Source organism: Rhodamnia argentea, chromosome 5 (genome assembly GCF_020921035.1).
Source record: "Rhodamnia argentea isolate NSW1041297 chromosome 5, ASM2092103v1, whole genome shotgun sequence".
NCBI lineage: Eukaryota > Viridiplantae > Streptophyta > Magnoliopsida > Myrtales > Myrtaceae > Rhodamnia > Rhodamnia argentea.
The window spans coordinates 24,738,241-24,753,764 of NC_063154.1; the positions used below are offsets into that span (position 1 = coordinate 24,738,241).

General features: G+C 36.9%; 1 protein-coding gene across 1 annotated transcript; it reads right to left on the minus strand.

The window, feature by feature from the left end:
• Positions 1-530: 530 nt before the first annotated feature.
• Positions 531-4,080, minus strand: LOC125315264 (PHD finger protein ALFIN-LIKE 4-like). The gene is made up of 4 exons (XM_048279717.1): positions 3,996-4,080; positions 1,954-2,182; positions 868-988; positions 531-764 (listed from the first exon to the last, which is right to left on the minus strand). Exons 1-4 carry the CDS (start codon positions 4,078-4,080, stop codon positions 531-533), a joined length of 669 nt encoding a protein of 222 aa, XP_048135674.1.
• Positions 4,081-15,524: the final 11,444 nt, after the last annotated feature.

Here is a 15,524-nt window from a genome sequence, read left to right on the forward strand (position 1 = left end):
ACCAGTTACCAGAAAACTAGAAATAACCTGCACAAGGTAACATCTAAGCTATATCCGGATCATCCGATAACATCCATATTAGCAAAATCTTTTTTCCATCTAAGCATGCTAGAGGGATCAGAAGCAGGATAGTAAGCAAGTTGTAAGCGAAGGACGCGAAAAAGGGAGGAAGTTTTCACCCTTTAAGGAAAAGTAAAAGAAGATGATCAATCATCATTGCAGTTGATGAAAATCCTTGCTTGCTGTATTGTTCATAAGAAGAGTAAGCAAGCTCAGACTGTAAGAACATCACCGATCAATTCTGGAAATAAATTTTCACCCTTAGGGACATAAATAACTTATTACCCAGAAACTAGCAAAAGGAACAGCAGTCATCAAGATCTTGAAGTCACTAGAATTCCCGGGGAGAATTAGTTCAATAGTCTATGTGTTACTTTTGGAGCTGCTCACAGAAAACATTGCAATTCTTGCTCCAACTATTATTATTATTATTTTTTTTTTTTCGGCTTCCACAAGGTCCTTCCTAGTAATCAAACTCGAGCCCTCTTGCCACGGCAGTAAGGACATGTGTACTGTTTGATGAGCCTAGCCATTTCGGCCGTCATATTGACACAATCTCCATGGTACCATATCCTGCACGTATCGCAGAAAATCCAGAACTCATCACCTTCGCAAACCCGCCGGCAAGATCCACAGGGTATATTATCTTCTTCATCGTCCTGCGCTTCTGCAGGCTGTGCTACGACTTGGGATTGCTGTGCACGCTGTGTGAAGGGTAGCATCCACAAAACCAGTTTTCATTCAATTCAAAAGAGCAAATCAGTGAACGTTGAAATGAAACTATTTGAGCTATTGAAATCTTCTTACCATCCTCTCTCCAGATTTGGTTTGGCTGCTGCTTTTGATGGTGGCTTGGTGCTCTCGGTAGAACTGTTTAACAGCTTCTAGTACAGTTGGGAGTTCATTTATCTTGTTAAAGAGCGTCTTCCTGCGATTTTTCAGATGCCACAAATCAATATTGTCTGTGAGTTTCACTTCAAGCGCCAAGATTCAGTCCAACATCCTACTCCATTAGTCAGGCCATCCAAGGGCATCATAACTTGCATCCAACTAGAAAACAACCATCTTATGCTTTCAGTGATTTCACCCCATGCTATAATTTGGCTTACTCGATTTGAGTCAGAATTCACAAAGAGATATCGACCAAAGATCGAACTCAATAACTACATTGACTAAATTCAACTCAACCTGTTGATGGCTAACAATGGCACATACATCCGCCGTGAGAATTACAACGGCAAAATTTTAAAGATAATAAGAACATTTCACTATGAGACTGCAAATGTTGATGACGTGTGCCGTGACATAGCACGAACTCAAATCATGAAGGCACATCAATACAGCATTAATGTTGTTGTTTAATGCGAGACAAGAAAATTACTAGAGTCAATCCCAGCAAATCAGAGTCAATTGTGGCAAAAAAAAGTTCATGGAAAGATCTCCCCAGTGAATAGAATTTATCCATTGATGTTAACAATGGGTAGGCACCACTTTTCCTGGAAAGGACAGTGTTATATGCTCAGCGGTTGAGATGATCCATGTCAATTTCCATTTAAAGTAATTACCAAAATGCGGCAAGTTCAGAAACATTACCTAGAGCAGCAGAGAAATTGAAGTTATAACGTAATGAAGAGACTGCCGACCCCAACTAGTTTGGGATAAAGGTGATGTTGATATTAATGTTGATGTTGATGTTGAACGTAATGAAGAGACTAACAATTTGACAATGAGGTTGTATAACTAGAAAGACATAATAAACTGAAAACCTTTAAAGCTCATGCTGGTTATGGACAAAGTTGTCCGGCCAAAAGTATAATATGCAAGAAATAAGTTCTCAAATAATTCCCTGGCAAGAGCTACAGCTCGGCTATATAAATACTCGGTGACTCGTACCTCTTCTTCTTCCCGAAATGGAAGTTCGAGGCAATGCTGAAAGCCAAAGCAATCAACCATGAATCGCTGTGTGCTGCAACAGTTCGAAGCCACTGGTCCAACGATGTGTCAACTTTGCCGTAATTAACTCCCAACATTGGCTCAGGAAGATCTGGGGGAACCATATCCTCGGGGAGTCTAAGTTCCCATGTCCCATCTGGAAGCCCAAACAGGCACATGGGCTCTTCCTCTGAAGGTAGGAAAACACAAATCATCAGCACTGTCAATATGCAACATATGTTAACTCATTTCAAGGCTCCTGTTAAACCCGGTTTGTGCTAGAGAATACTCAAATCCTCTTCCGACCTGATATTTGGCGTTCATGTATGGTTTACATTTGTAGATATAATATTGTGTGTTAGAAGGAAATGGATGGATGATGTCGATCAATGAAGAGTAGCTCTAATTATGATCAAATCTTAAACAATGAGGCATCAATTACCGTAAAATACATTTCCTGCACATAGTAATTTCAATAGCAATAGACAATTAAAACCTTGGAGACTAGACTAGATTTGCAAGTACGAGTTCTGATTAGAACATCAGTACATGAAACCGATGCAAGACAGGCAAGATATGGTGTAGACAGAATAAGAGAGTATCTGAGTATCACTGCTCACTAACATGAACCATTTATGCCTCATTTCCCGGCCTGTGCAATAGTAACGATCACTGGTATCTCTGCCCTAGGATCCATCAATGACATCAAGACTCTAAAGTAGTCGTGTCAGCATGTTCCAAAGCACTTCCTCTCTCTGGCTATGTAGATGGCCAGTAAAAGGTCGATCAGCCATCAAACAATCACAAGTAATATTTGACGATATCACCTTCCATTTGAATTTCTTAGTATGATGAAACATTTCGGGCCCAATCCAAAACAGAAAATCAGAATATAGACAGATAGGAAAGCTCGATCCATCTGAAATTCCATGAAATGAAGGAACAAAAACTGGAGCAAATTCATATAGAGAACCGGTTGGCTGTCAAAATGTACGAGTTTATTAACATTAGGAGTGAGCCCATCTCCAAGTTCCAGGATATGTAAGGTAGGTTCCAAGTTCCAAAAATTGGGGAACCGGTTCCGATGAGTAGGTTCCAGGTAGATGGAACCCGGAACATGAACCTAGAACAAGTTCTTGTTGTTTAATCTAGAACCACTAGTTTGTGCTTTCATTTTCAACGATATTTATGACTAAGTTTTTACTTTGTAAAATCTCGTATTTATTGACGTGTCTAAATGTGATAGCAAGTGATGGTCAATAACGGCCTGTTTGGTAAGTCTCATGTTTCTCTCATCCCTATTATTTAGTTCTTGAGAACAGAAAAAGAACATAAATAGATTTGGTGACATCAATTAATTTTTCTGTTTTTGAGAATAAAGTAGTGGCCACTGAACTAATTTGAAACATAAACAAGAAGTTAAAAAAAAAATCCACTTCTCTGCTCCTAGGACAGAATTATAAAAAAATAATTTATGCTCAGAAATTGTTCCTGGGAACAGAAGTGTTACCAAGCATACTATAAACGGTATAATTCATTGCAATTGTTCAACTAAGAACGCGGGATCCGGGTATATCTTGAAGTCTGTGATAGGGTAGGTTCTAGGTTTCAAGGTATGTAAGGTAAGTCTTAGGTTCCAAAAAATATGGAACATGTTCAAACGGGTAAGTTCTAGGTTCTAGGTTCCACATGAATCTGTACGGAACTTGAAACTGCTCAACCCTAATTAACATTTTGGATGGACATAAAATGAGAGGATGGTGAGAATAATTGTGTGTAGCCTGTTTGCACAGGCAAATGTTCCAAAACCAAGGAAGAGAGTAAGATTCATTCAAAGAGAGAGTAACCTGGATCGCATTGTTGGTAAAAAAGTTCAGCATCTGCCAAGATCCAAAGGAAAAGAAAACGAAGATCCTCGTCAGTACGAATCAACATTAAAAGAGTTTAATACACAAAGATCCCTGCACGAAAAATTCTTTATGTAAGAAAGAGAGAGAGCGAACCAGTGGTGAGAGCCCTGATAATGCCAGCCCGACAGCCTTTGATATGGCCGAACAACTCCTGCACTGATAGCCCTCGATTCGCCATGATTCCACACTCAAACCACAACAAAAGAAGCCCAACTCAGGAGGGTTATTGCTCCCGGGATTTTGATGGTCTCTCTCTCTCTCTCTCTCTCTCTCTCTCTCTCTCTCTCTCAAATCGGGTCAAAAGTAAAGCAGAATTCGCGGTCGTCTTACAAATGTGCAAGAACAGCAAAGAAAAAGAGTGATGGAGCACCAAGGCTTTTCGCTGGCACTTTTAAATGCTTGGAGTCAAAGAAGGGAAGTCATGCCGTTAGTTTCCGTTAATGCCCTATCTACTATGTTAGGCTGCTTCTTATCCTTTATATACCCTTCTTCACATGCATAATTCTTCAAAAACATTATTAAACTCGACGTAAATCGCAAGTATCTTTGCCGGCTTGCGTTTCCGTCTAACTATATCTATACTCTTTATGAACTCGGCTTTGACAGCACAGAGTTCTGAGAGCTAACATGTTGTTTACTTGCAATTCGCCGAAAGGAAAATTTCTCGAATAGCTTTTTTTTCCGACACGGAAAATGCATTTACCCTCTATCCAACGGACACCAAGTTGCACTCGTAACATACAAACCAAACGTAGCATACGGAATCCCTTCGTTTGTCTTTTGTCGTGCATGTTATTAATGTTCTTACCTTTGGTTATTTGTTTCCTTGTCTGGAACCCATTCATTAACTTTCCTAATAGTCAAACCTTTTCTTTGTACGGTAATCAAAATCTCTCTATCTTAATTTACCTTCGGCTATTATGGTAGTGGAGAGACAATGACTTTGAGGATAGAGTTTGTGGTGATCTAGAAAATTAGGGTTTCTATGCTTCTTAGAATGGTTATTCAGTCTTCCAATAACTGTAGTTTTGAAAATTGAAAAGTTACCAATTAAGTAGATCGGATTCTTGCACCATGAATTTAATAGCGAATCTGGTTGGACTAGTATGTAAATTTGGTGGATCCTACCAAGTAACATTGTCAACCCTAATACACCAACTCGATTACGATTTAACATTGGTCTTCATCAGCCACTATTTCAAGCCTTCTCGTTCCATTTTCAATTTTTATTTCATGCGATCTTGTATTTTGCGACGCTTAGAGCTGTAATTGAAGATCTACAATACGTGGTTACAACTGAGCGATTCTTCGAGGTGCCTTTGTAGGCTCCCAAGTTGAAGGTCTAAAACCCTACTCCTGTCGTATCCGTAGTCATAGAATCAAGTGTTGAACCGTTAGGACAATAAGTTCTCTCTGCTTTAGCTACAATAATCCATATTTTCTCTGTCAATATGAATTTCATAAACAATGTTGTCAGTGTGTTTCTTTCTTAAATTACGCAAAAAAATAATCTGGCCATGACAGATGGATGAAGCCCATGAGCATGTAGATGAACCAGCATTTAACCGGCTTAAGTATACCGCAAATGCTAAAATTTTCAAAACAACCACTTAAGTGCCAATTTTTTTTTTTAAAACTATCACTTGAGTGCCAATGCTTTCAAAATGATCACTTTAAGTGCATAATTTTTTTTTAAAGCATTCACTTGAGTGCCAACTTTGATGAACCAAGTCAGCTCAAATATTAATAAAAAAAAGCATCGTCGAATTTCCGATGAGCTATGTTAGCTCAAATTGGAATTGGCACTGAATTGAGTATTTTTCAAAAAATTTGACACTTTAAGTGATCGTTTTAAAAGTTTTGATATTAAAGTGAGCGCCATACACAAGTTTTAACACTTGTAATGTACTGTAGCTGCCTTTAGCCATTAGGATGAGTAGGTAACTGAATATGGTAGCCGGGTTCAATAAGAGTTAGTTAAGGAAGAAGAAAGAACAACCAAAGGAAAAGCTGCTAACCATGATATCAACATTGAAGGCAGGAGAAAAGATGGAGTCGAAACTAAACAGCTCAATGGATAACAAAATGCAGTTTTGAATTTACATCCTAAATCTCGGGAGAAGTTAGGATTAAGAATTAACCGCTATTGATGGTTATCCTTTGTATTAGGCTATAAATAGCCGAAAGAACTCCATTTGTAAGGTTTAGCAAAAAAAAAACACTTATCAATTAATTTGGTAATTTACTTTACCAATTTTTCCCCACTTTTGGCAATTTTTTTTCATTGGTGGAAATTGTTTTCGTCAACTAGTTCATTTTCTGTGAACCAAATGCCTGAAAATTCTTACCAAACTTTTCTTGCTTTCTACTCTTATTTTGACCCTATTTTTCTTTATTAGATATGTGAGCGTAAAAATCAATTATTCCAATTTATTTTTTGAAAAAAAAAAGGCCAAAAACCTAGAACTATGTTTATTGTGACGCATTTACTCTAAACTTTTCTCTATGACACCAAAACTCCCAAACTTGTACCTGCATGATACATTTATCCTCCATCAATTTCCATCAATAAGCATCATTAAAAACTTATCTACATGGACAACAGAGATAAATGATGAAAGAGAAAAAGTGGCTCGGATTGTCCGCAAAATGGAGAGAAATATCTCATTGAAATAGTCCCAAGAAAATACCTTTTCTAGATTAAACCAAACATAGCTTCAAAGCCAAAATCTAAACAAACTTTAATGGGTCATACTGGAAAGGAAAATACAAAAAAAAAATTAAAATTAAAATAAGTTTTGGCTTTGGCACGGACCGGCTCAAAGTAGCCTAGTTCTCTTTATTTTGGGCCAAACTGTTGTCTTTCGGTCAGAGTAGGCTTCTCGAGCTTGAATATTCTCGGCTCGAAATGTTCGGTTTGTGCCATTTTTCTGAAGAAGACTAGCCCACTTGGCCTGTGCTTAACCTTAAGTTAGTTGCCGATGTTTATATGACTTTTTAAAATTTATTAACTTCTCTTATCTCATGAAGAAAAACCTTCTCTTATCTCCTACAAATATTTATTTATCTTTTTTACCAGTGGCTTAAGTTTACTTATCACAAGAAATTACCAACATTTATTCGAGTGACTTGCCAACTTTTCTTCAATTAAATTACTAACCATATTCTCATTTGAGTTGCTTACCGATAGTTTTTTTTTTTTTTAGTTCACCAACTTTTCTATTGTGTATCGTTCTTGTATTAGCTTTTTTGTAAACTATTAAAATTACCAACTCTTTTTTTTTTTGTATAAATTAACACTTTCAGTTATGATAAATCGGTTGCGCACAAATGACCAGCCAAACGTAGCATACAATTGTTACTACCATTAGTAATTCCTCTAGGGTCAAGAAGCTTGACATTTTATGAGATTCTTAATTAAATTCTAAGTGAAGGCATGTCTAAAAAAGTATATGATAAACTGTTCCATGTTTCTTTAACAGGTGAAAGTAAAGGAAAAATTAGTACTCGTGTTAGCAAGAGTAGTGTGAACCTAAATGAAAAAGGTTATTCTAGGAGTGATGGTGTTGTCTTTTGGACTTGTGCCAAGATGGACCATCTTAGATTGGATTACATTAAGCTAAAGAATGAGAAGGGTAAGGGAATTTGAATTGAAACTATAGATGATGTTATAGATGTAGCAGACATAAATACAAAATATTTTTTTTTATTATGTATTGTTTGTAATTAAGGATTTGCCATTTAAACAATGAGTTACGAATGCGGATTGTTTGTTCCGCACTATACCAAAAAGGAACTGGTTATGACTAATGGTAAAGTACAGATGGGGAACAATATTGAGTGCAATGTTATGGGTGTCGGTGTTTCAAAATTAGAATGTATGATGGTATCATGAAGACATTGACTGGAGTAATGGCATATTCCAAAGTTAAAGAAGAGCTTGATTTCCTTTAGTGTCTTAGATTCAACTAGATGTAGGTATACCTTAGAAGGTGGAGTTTTGGAGGTCGTTGGAGGTATCTTGATGATAATGAGAGAATCAAACACAATGGCCTAAATGAGCTTCAAGAGAAGACAGTGACAAATTTTGCCACAAAAACATCCGATGCATGTGTTCAATAGTCCAAATGGTGGCATATGTGTCTAGGACACATTGGCGTAGAAGCTTGAAGACTCCAAGTGAAAAGAGTTTCTTGTATAGTGATATAGATGAGAAACTTAATGTATGGTATTAAACTTAGGCAAACGACAAAAAGTGCAGTTTAACACGACTAACAAAGATAATACAGAATATTGAAACATTGATTCCCAAAGATATCCCTAGGTTGTGGCAGTTTCCTTTGAGGAAGAGTGCAAAATTTATGCTAATAGTTATGAAAGACTACTTGAGGAGGACCTAGCTAAAGCACAACTCTAATACTATTAAAAAAAGGAGACGGGTAAGTCAATCAAGCTTGTGCGGACTGACAGTAGCATGGAGTTCTGCTTGAGACCATCAAATGAATTTTGAATGAGGAAAGACATAGTGAACCACAACATGCTACAAAGTTGATGAGCAGTACATTACTAGAAACGACCCATAAATTACTGTATGGTATTCTCATAGCTAGGAAATTCCTTGTAGACGTGATTAGTACGGCAAGCTACCTAGTAACTAGATCTCCATTGATTGTGGTTAGGTGATTAACTCCCAAAGAAGTGTAGTATGGTAATGTTGCTAATTATTATGTTCTTAAAATAATTCGTTGTTCGTGTTATATGGTAAGATCGAAGGGAGGGTCAAAAAGTGCATACTTCTAGATTATGCACTAGGTGAACTATTGATTGTGGTACCTAAAATTAAGTTCACCTATAATCAATATAGAAGTTACTTTTGATGAATTTTCAATATAACTGGGTAGGAATGATGATAGCAATGTTTGTACGAGTATGGATGGTATTTAGCTCGAGGTAGAGTTACAACAAGAAATTCCTGAGATAGAGAGTGCCAATGTGATAATCGACACAGAAGATGCTGGTAGTGAGGTGAGCACATAAAGCCAATAGTGGTTGCACCTGTTGAGTTTGAGAAAGTGTTTGTTTAATCTCCTGACATATATGGGTGTGACAATGGTTTTACTTTAATTATGGTTGAGGAATCATGTCTAAAAATTCTTGTAGAGTAGCTAAAGGTGAAAGTGGAGTTCGTGCACCAATGAGGTTCACGTTTATGATGAAATTCAAGTAGTTCAAGTAAGACTTGAACTTGAAAGATATCTGTGGCAATTGAGTCCATGAAAGGTTGTGGGAGAGTGGCCGTCATTTGATTCTAGGGAAGTGATTATAACCTGACTTAAGCGCCGATCCAAGATGGAGATTGTTGGAATTATATTTCAAGTTTGAGTCTGAAAATGAAAACTAATCCAAGTAGGTTTCCTAGTTGAAGTTGGATTCTTAATTTGAATAGATTTCCTAAAATGAGTCTTTATTTTGGATACAAATCTTTTCTACATATAAGGAGTGGCTCTTCTTCGTGAATGATATCCAAAAGGTGGCTTTTGTGTGTATTACACCCCGAGGCAATTTGAACTTGCTGAAGCCAATAAATCTTGCACTAAGATTTTATGTAATTCTTTTGTGTACAAGTTCACTTAGAGTCTTAAAACTTATCAAAAAAGTGCAATCAAGTGCTAAACCTTGTAAAAAAGTGCAATTAAGTGCTAACGCATATCAAATTAATGCAATTGAGTCCTTCCGCTAACTCTGTGAGATCGAGTCCTTTCATTAATTTTGTCCAATTTAGTTAACAGAAAATGCTCATAAAATGATGTTGTTTTTGTCCAAGAATGATTTTTCATATAATTTCTTAAGTTCATTAAAAAAATAAGCTAAGTTATTTAAAAAAAAAAAAAGGTACAAAGAGATGGGAAAACTAGGTGATAGCCACGCCGGCCCTTCCCGACCATGGTTTGGAGGCAGCGTTACCATAGTTTTTCATTTAGTTTATTTTTTTATTTCTCTACATAAAATTTGTATTAAAAATCAGATTTGGACCAAAATGACATCTTTTTATCCTTATATTTCATGTTTTAGCCATGTTATCCTTGTGGCACTAAACAATAGAGAATATCACACTTCTTAGGCAACCAAAGAACTAAAATTGAGGATTCGATTACACCCCGTTGCCTAACTAGTGTCTTTTCGGTTTTCTAACTTGATTGATTTGTTACCTAAAAGATTAATGCGATCTTTGATTATCTCATTACCCTATGCCACTAATCGATGTCATGTATTAGGCCACCAGACGATGTCCATGCATGAGTGCACAATTAAAGAAAAGTAAGAAACCACAATTACTACAATAAAAGGTAAAGGGTAAGAAAGTGAACTCATTTCCGCATTGAGTCCGATTTCTTGTCCAAAAGATCAATCTGCCTAAACTTAAGCTGTACAAAAGGTAACCAATATAAAAGGTAACCACTAAAATCCCTAAACGATAAGCATATTGACTAAATGAAATTAGGCTTAATCTAGTGCTAAAATTATACAACCTCATCATGACCTATTTCTAAGCCATTTTCTTTTTCTATATAGGGGACCAGCCTAGGCTGCTAAGCCCGGTTCGCACATGGATCATACTTTCTGCTTTTTTGTTTGGGCCCAAGACATTATTAGGCTCTTACCTCTATTTGGTGATTTGTGGTCGAAAACATTTTTTGGTGCTTGTTTCTCATTTAAAACATGATTTTTAATCTCATGAATTTATCTTAGGCCTAAATATAAATTCAAAATTTCAAATCATTTTCTTTATGTTATTAGTTTTATTTCTTTTTACTTTTTTTAATTCTTCAATTCTTTTATTTTTGATTTTTTTTTCTTCTACTTCACTTATCACCGGGCAACGGCTAGTCAACCCTCACCATCCGATGAGGCTCGGCCTTCCGTGAGACAGGTGACGCCAAGGCTTGCGGGGTGAGCTTGAGCTCACCACGTGGCCCACGAGGTCGAGCCTTGCGGGAATTTGGCCAGCCTCAACCTTGTGTGGCCAATATCTAGCCATCGCCAAGGCCGGCGACCGATGGCTAAAGAAGAAGAATAAATATATAAAGAAAATTCAAAATTAAAAAAAATCAGAATATAAAAATATTAAAAATAAATTTGAGAGGAGCAATTCCAGAAAGTGTTTCACCTCTTTAAATTGAGAAATTCACTTTTCTAATTTTATACATGAATTTTTCAATAACCGAAAAGTGTTTTCCAATGATTAGATCGTTTTACGTGACCAAAAACAGGTGAACATCCGAAAAAGCAATTTCTGAAAGATACTTTCATTCATACAAACGTACCCTAATTGGAACTCCCAAAGCATCAACCATTGTGGCCAGCAATTAGCAAAACAAACGACATCAATTCTTGTCGTCTTTGATGGCAAATCGTCGACTGAAGATAAGCCCCCGCACGGACTGAGAGTCAAATGGGCTTGGGGTCAATTTCTAATTAAGTGTGGGCTCTATGGGCCAAAAAAATGGATTTGAGCTTTCCATGCGGTAGGCACATGTGGGGTGTTTGACTAGGAAAGGTTGCTTTATTTAACTAAATTTGGAGGAATTAAACTTATTAACCATATGGAGATAATTAGAGGATGGTATCTTAGTTTCCTAAGATGAGATAGTCAATATACCAATTTCGTCTGAAATAGGAAAGTGAAGATTCTTGTTCTCATAAGAAAAAGCATAATTCTAAGCCTCTATAAAGATATAGGGTCGCTAATTCCCATATCAAACAAAAGGCACGGTACAAGATAATACACATGGTACAAGTTCTAATCTCTTCGTGTCTTCACACCGCAACTACCGCGCTTATGTAGCCGCTGCCGTGCCTTAGTGACACCCCGTGAGCCACTATCGCGCTGCCGCTTCCGCACCTCACGGTCTCTATCAGGTTTTGCCACCCGCTTGCCACTCGCCGAGGTGTCCCCGCTAGCCGACGTCATCTCAAGCCTTGGCCTACTTTTGCTTGGTCTCCGTGTCGTTTAAGTTTATAAATCGTCGTGCATATCTCCTGTCGTATGTCAATTGCATGTTTAAAACTTATGTGCATCCATGATTTAGGGCTTTCATGTTTAGAATCATTCATTAAATAATAAACAAATATCATGTAGGATTAATTAATTTCATAAATTGCATATCATATATGCACTCTCATTTAGTTAGACATATGCCTTAGGGTTAATAATTTGATAATCACGGTCATCTTGATTAAAAATAACATCTCATGCATTGTATATAGTTTAGTATTCTATTAAAATAAAAGCACAAAAATAATCTCGCATAGATTACGGAATCTGGTTAATTCATAATCCTATTTCTTGCAATAGAATTGCATATAGCTTGCATTCAATGATACCATAGCTTACATGTTACTTAGATTTGATTCTAGGTCATCAATGCATGTTTAATTAAAAATATTCTTTGACCCAAAAAAATAAAAATAAAAATATTCATGTTAGACAAAAAAAGAAGAAGGGATAAGTTGAAAGTCCTAAAACTTGATATGGAAGTGCAATTGTGTTATAAAACTTACAAAAAATACAATCAAGTACTAAAACTTGCATGGTGCAACCGGGGTGCTTCCATTAAATTCATCTAACTTGGCTAACAAAGGGGGCTATGTGACATTTTTTTATTTTTGTTATCCTGTGTGGCGATAAGGTGGTTAAAACAATGTCGTTTTAATCAAAAATATGATTCTCAATACAAACATTATTTAAATTTAATTAAAAGATAAGAGATAATTTAAAAAAAATGAGAAACTAGGCGGTTGAGAGTAGCAAGCCATTGCCGTCACCACCCCAACATTGTCGGTCCCTAGTCAATGACTTGTCACCTCGCCTGCTCCGTGGGAGGGCCGTAACCCTCACCCGAATCTAGCAAGGCCCTCCCTAGACAACACACCCCCCCCTCTCCTCCTCTCCCGTCAACCCTTCTCGACGAGGGCCTAAAGCCGTCAGTTGCCTCTTTCACACTTTTTTTTTTTTTTTAAATCTAGCGAATTTTTGCATTTATTCTAAACAAAATATGTATTAAAAATCATATTTAGATAAAAAGGATGTCGTTTTAGCCTTATGTTTTATGGTTTAGCCATGTCAATATTTTCCACAAGTCAAGATGGACGATGGACGATGGACGAACATAATAGAAGGACTCGGATTGAATAATAAGTCTTTAGACTTCATTGTAGTTTTTGCAAGTTTTGCGACTCAATTGCGCTTTCATGACAAGTTTTAGGATTTCCAATGCACGTATCAATAACAAGAAAACTCAAAAGGATTGAATGACATTGCATTTAAAAATCATGGTAGGTAATGTAAACATTATTTGGTTCTTAGCTAACATCTTGTAGAACGCTTGATATATTGGACATAATGGAGCTTTGCTTTTGATTATCTCAGCGCCTCAAGGTTCCTTCATACTTTCTAGCAATTTATTTTTACAATTTGATTCTAGAGTGTTAAATTATTAGTTGCGCATCTGCACAACCACCCATTGCATGTTAGTGATTTAGGTTTGGAACTGACCAAGATTGTTGACAATTTTTTTTTCTAAATAACGAGAAAAAGTACCAAAATGGCATTAGATTAGTCTAGCATAAAAAGGTCCCTAGATACATGAAATCTCTAGTTTGCAAAAAGGAGTTTTCCTGCATTTTACTTGAGTTTCTCCATAAATTGAAGTGTATGTTTAAATGATTTAATTAAAACCCCAAAGTTGCAATTGGCGTAGGCTTGGGAGAGTCCATGCTCAGCGACAATACCGTTTTTTTTAATAAGTAATTGTTCGCACCCAACTAGTAATCTATTAATTTCTCGTGGTGGTTCACCTCCCAAAAAGTCGCAACACTTACTTTTTTTTAATTACAAAAGTTTTACATTGAAACATTTTGATAGAGATAACAAACGGTACAATTAATAAGTGCCAATAGAATGACAAAAACCGAAGAGACGACAATTTAAAAAAAAATGACAATTGGAAGTGAAATGAAGAGGATATTTGAAGAGGTTTACACGTGTACGAATTTATTTCGGAAGATAACCGATGATTATTCTATCTTACTCTGGATGCATGAGTTCACAACATCATCTTTTTCAATCGGACATTCATATAAATTGTTTCCTCCCTAGTTGTGTTGGAGGATTCCATGGAAAACAAACATCAAACTTTCCGGTGTATGTATCTTGCCCGCACGGACCATCGGGCGAGATACGCCAAATACAATGTATCCCGCAATGAATAGAGTCCCTCGTTTGCTTATATATGTCAAACCATTGAAATTGATTTGGCCATGCAAGGCTGCAAAAGAACAACGTAAATGTAAGTAAGCTGGGATAGAGTGAGAATTCCCAGCTGCTCATTATATTATGGAATCCAAGATCATCATTCTTGAATTTGCAATGAACTGTTGAAGTAGTTCCAGCAGGCAAATTATTTTGGATCACAACATGCGTCTCGCCCCAAACATCTCCCGCACCATTAGTTAGAAGCAAAGAACAAATAAACAAGTGCTTAGCAGATAAATTCATCATTGTGCCTTATCTTTGCTCCAATCTCAATATTGTTGGGCTATTTAAGTATGTAGTTGGATTGGACAAAAAAAAAAAGTATGTAGTTGGCAAATATCGGATCTCGCCCGCTTGCCATAACCATACTACCTTTGTTTTTTACTACCTTTTGCTTTGGGATTCGAAATCCCATGTTTGTTGAAAATATAAAATTGACTTTTTGAAAAGAAGAAAAAAGGAAGCTAAATTTCATTCCCCTTCTACATATGTTTGGCGGTGGATGGAGGAGTAAGGGTTTGACTTTAACAAACTTGTAGCAAGTGGATTTGCCGTGGTAAAAGAATTTCCGCACATCCCATTCACACTAAAGGTGGTTTGAGGCGGTGAACGTGTGCAGTGCAAGTCAACAAAAGAAAGCAAAGTTCAACTTTGCCTGGAAAAAGTTTGCGGCAACTACCTTTCACACTAGATGGCGGTGGAGTCCTTGAGGCGGTGCAACTTCAGCCTATATATAAGGATTAGATGCAACCATAATTGTGTGTGGGGGAACTTAGAAATATAGAGGGGATTAGAAAAAGTGTTGTAATCTCAAGCTTAGCAAAGCTTGTGTCTTTTGTGTAAAAGCCTTAGCAAAGGCTATTTTGAATACCACTTTCATTTGTATATTTTAATTCTCTCCTATGTAGAAACCTCCAAATTTTCGCAACCCTTTTGGTTCCTACAATTGATATTAGAGCTAGCTATGGCATCCACCAATTCCGTTCAATTGCAACTTCCAAAGTTGAACGGGAGGAATTTCAACAATTGGTCAGTCCGGATGAAGGTTTTGTTCAAATCGTAGGATTTGTGGAACTTGGTGGAGAGTGGCTACACCAAAGTAGCCGATGTCGAATAATTCAACGCTTTGAAAAAGGAGGATAAGGATTTGTTGGTTGAGTCCTGAAAGAAAGATTAGAAAGCATTATATGCTATCTTTCAAGCTGTGGAAGACACGACATTTGGGTAGAAGTTGTTGCTTGTGCTATATTTGTCCTAAACGGGTGTCCAACAAGGAGTATTCTCGAAAGAACCCCATAAGAGGCTTG

Bases quoted from the DNA above. Each gene is read 5' to 3' on its own strand.
- LOC125315264 (XM_048279717.1), bottom strand. From the start codon at position 4,080: ATGGCGAATCGAGGGCTATCAGTGCAGGAGTTGTTCGGCCATATCAAA. The intron at 2,183-3,995 runs GTTCGCTCTCTC...TCCTACCTTCAG, and splicing joins TATCAGGGCTCTCACCACTG to AGGAAGAGCCCATGTGCCTG. The intron at 765-867 runs GTAAGAAGATTT...CCCTTCACACAG, and splicing joins CCAAATCTGGAGAGAGGATG to CGTGCACAGCAATCCCAAGT.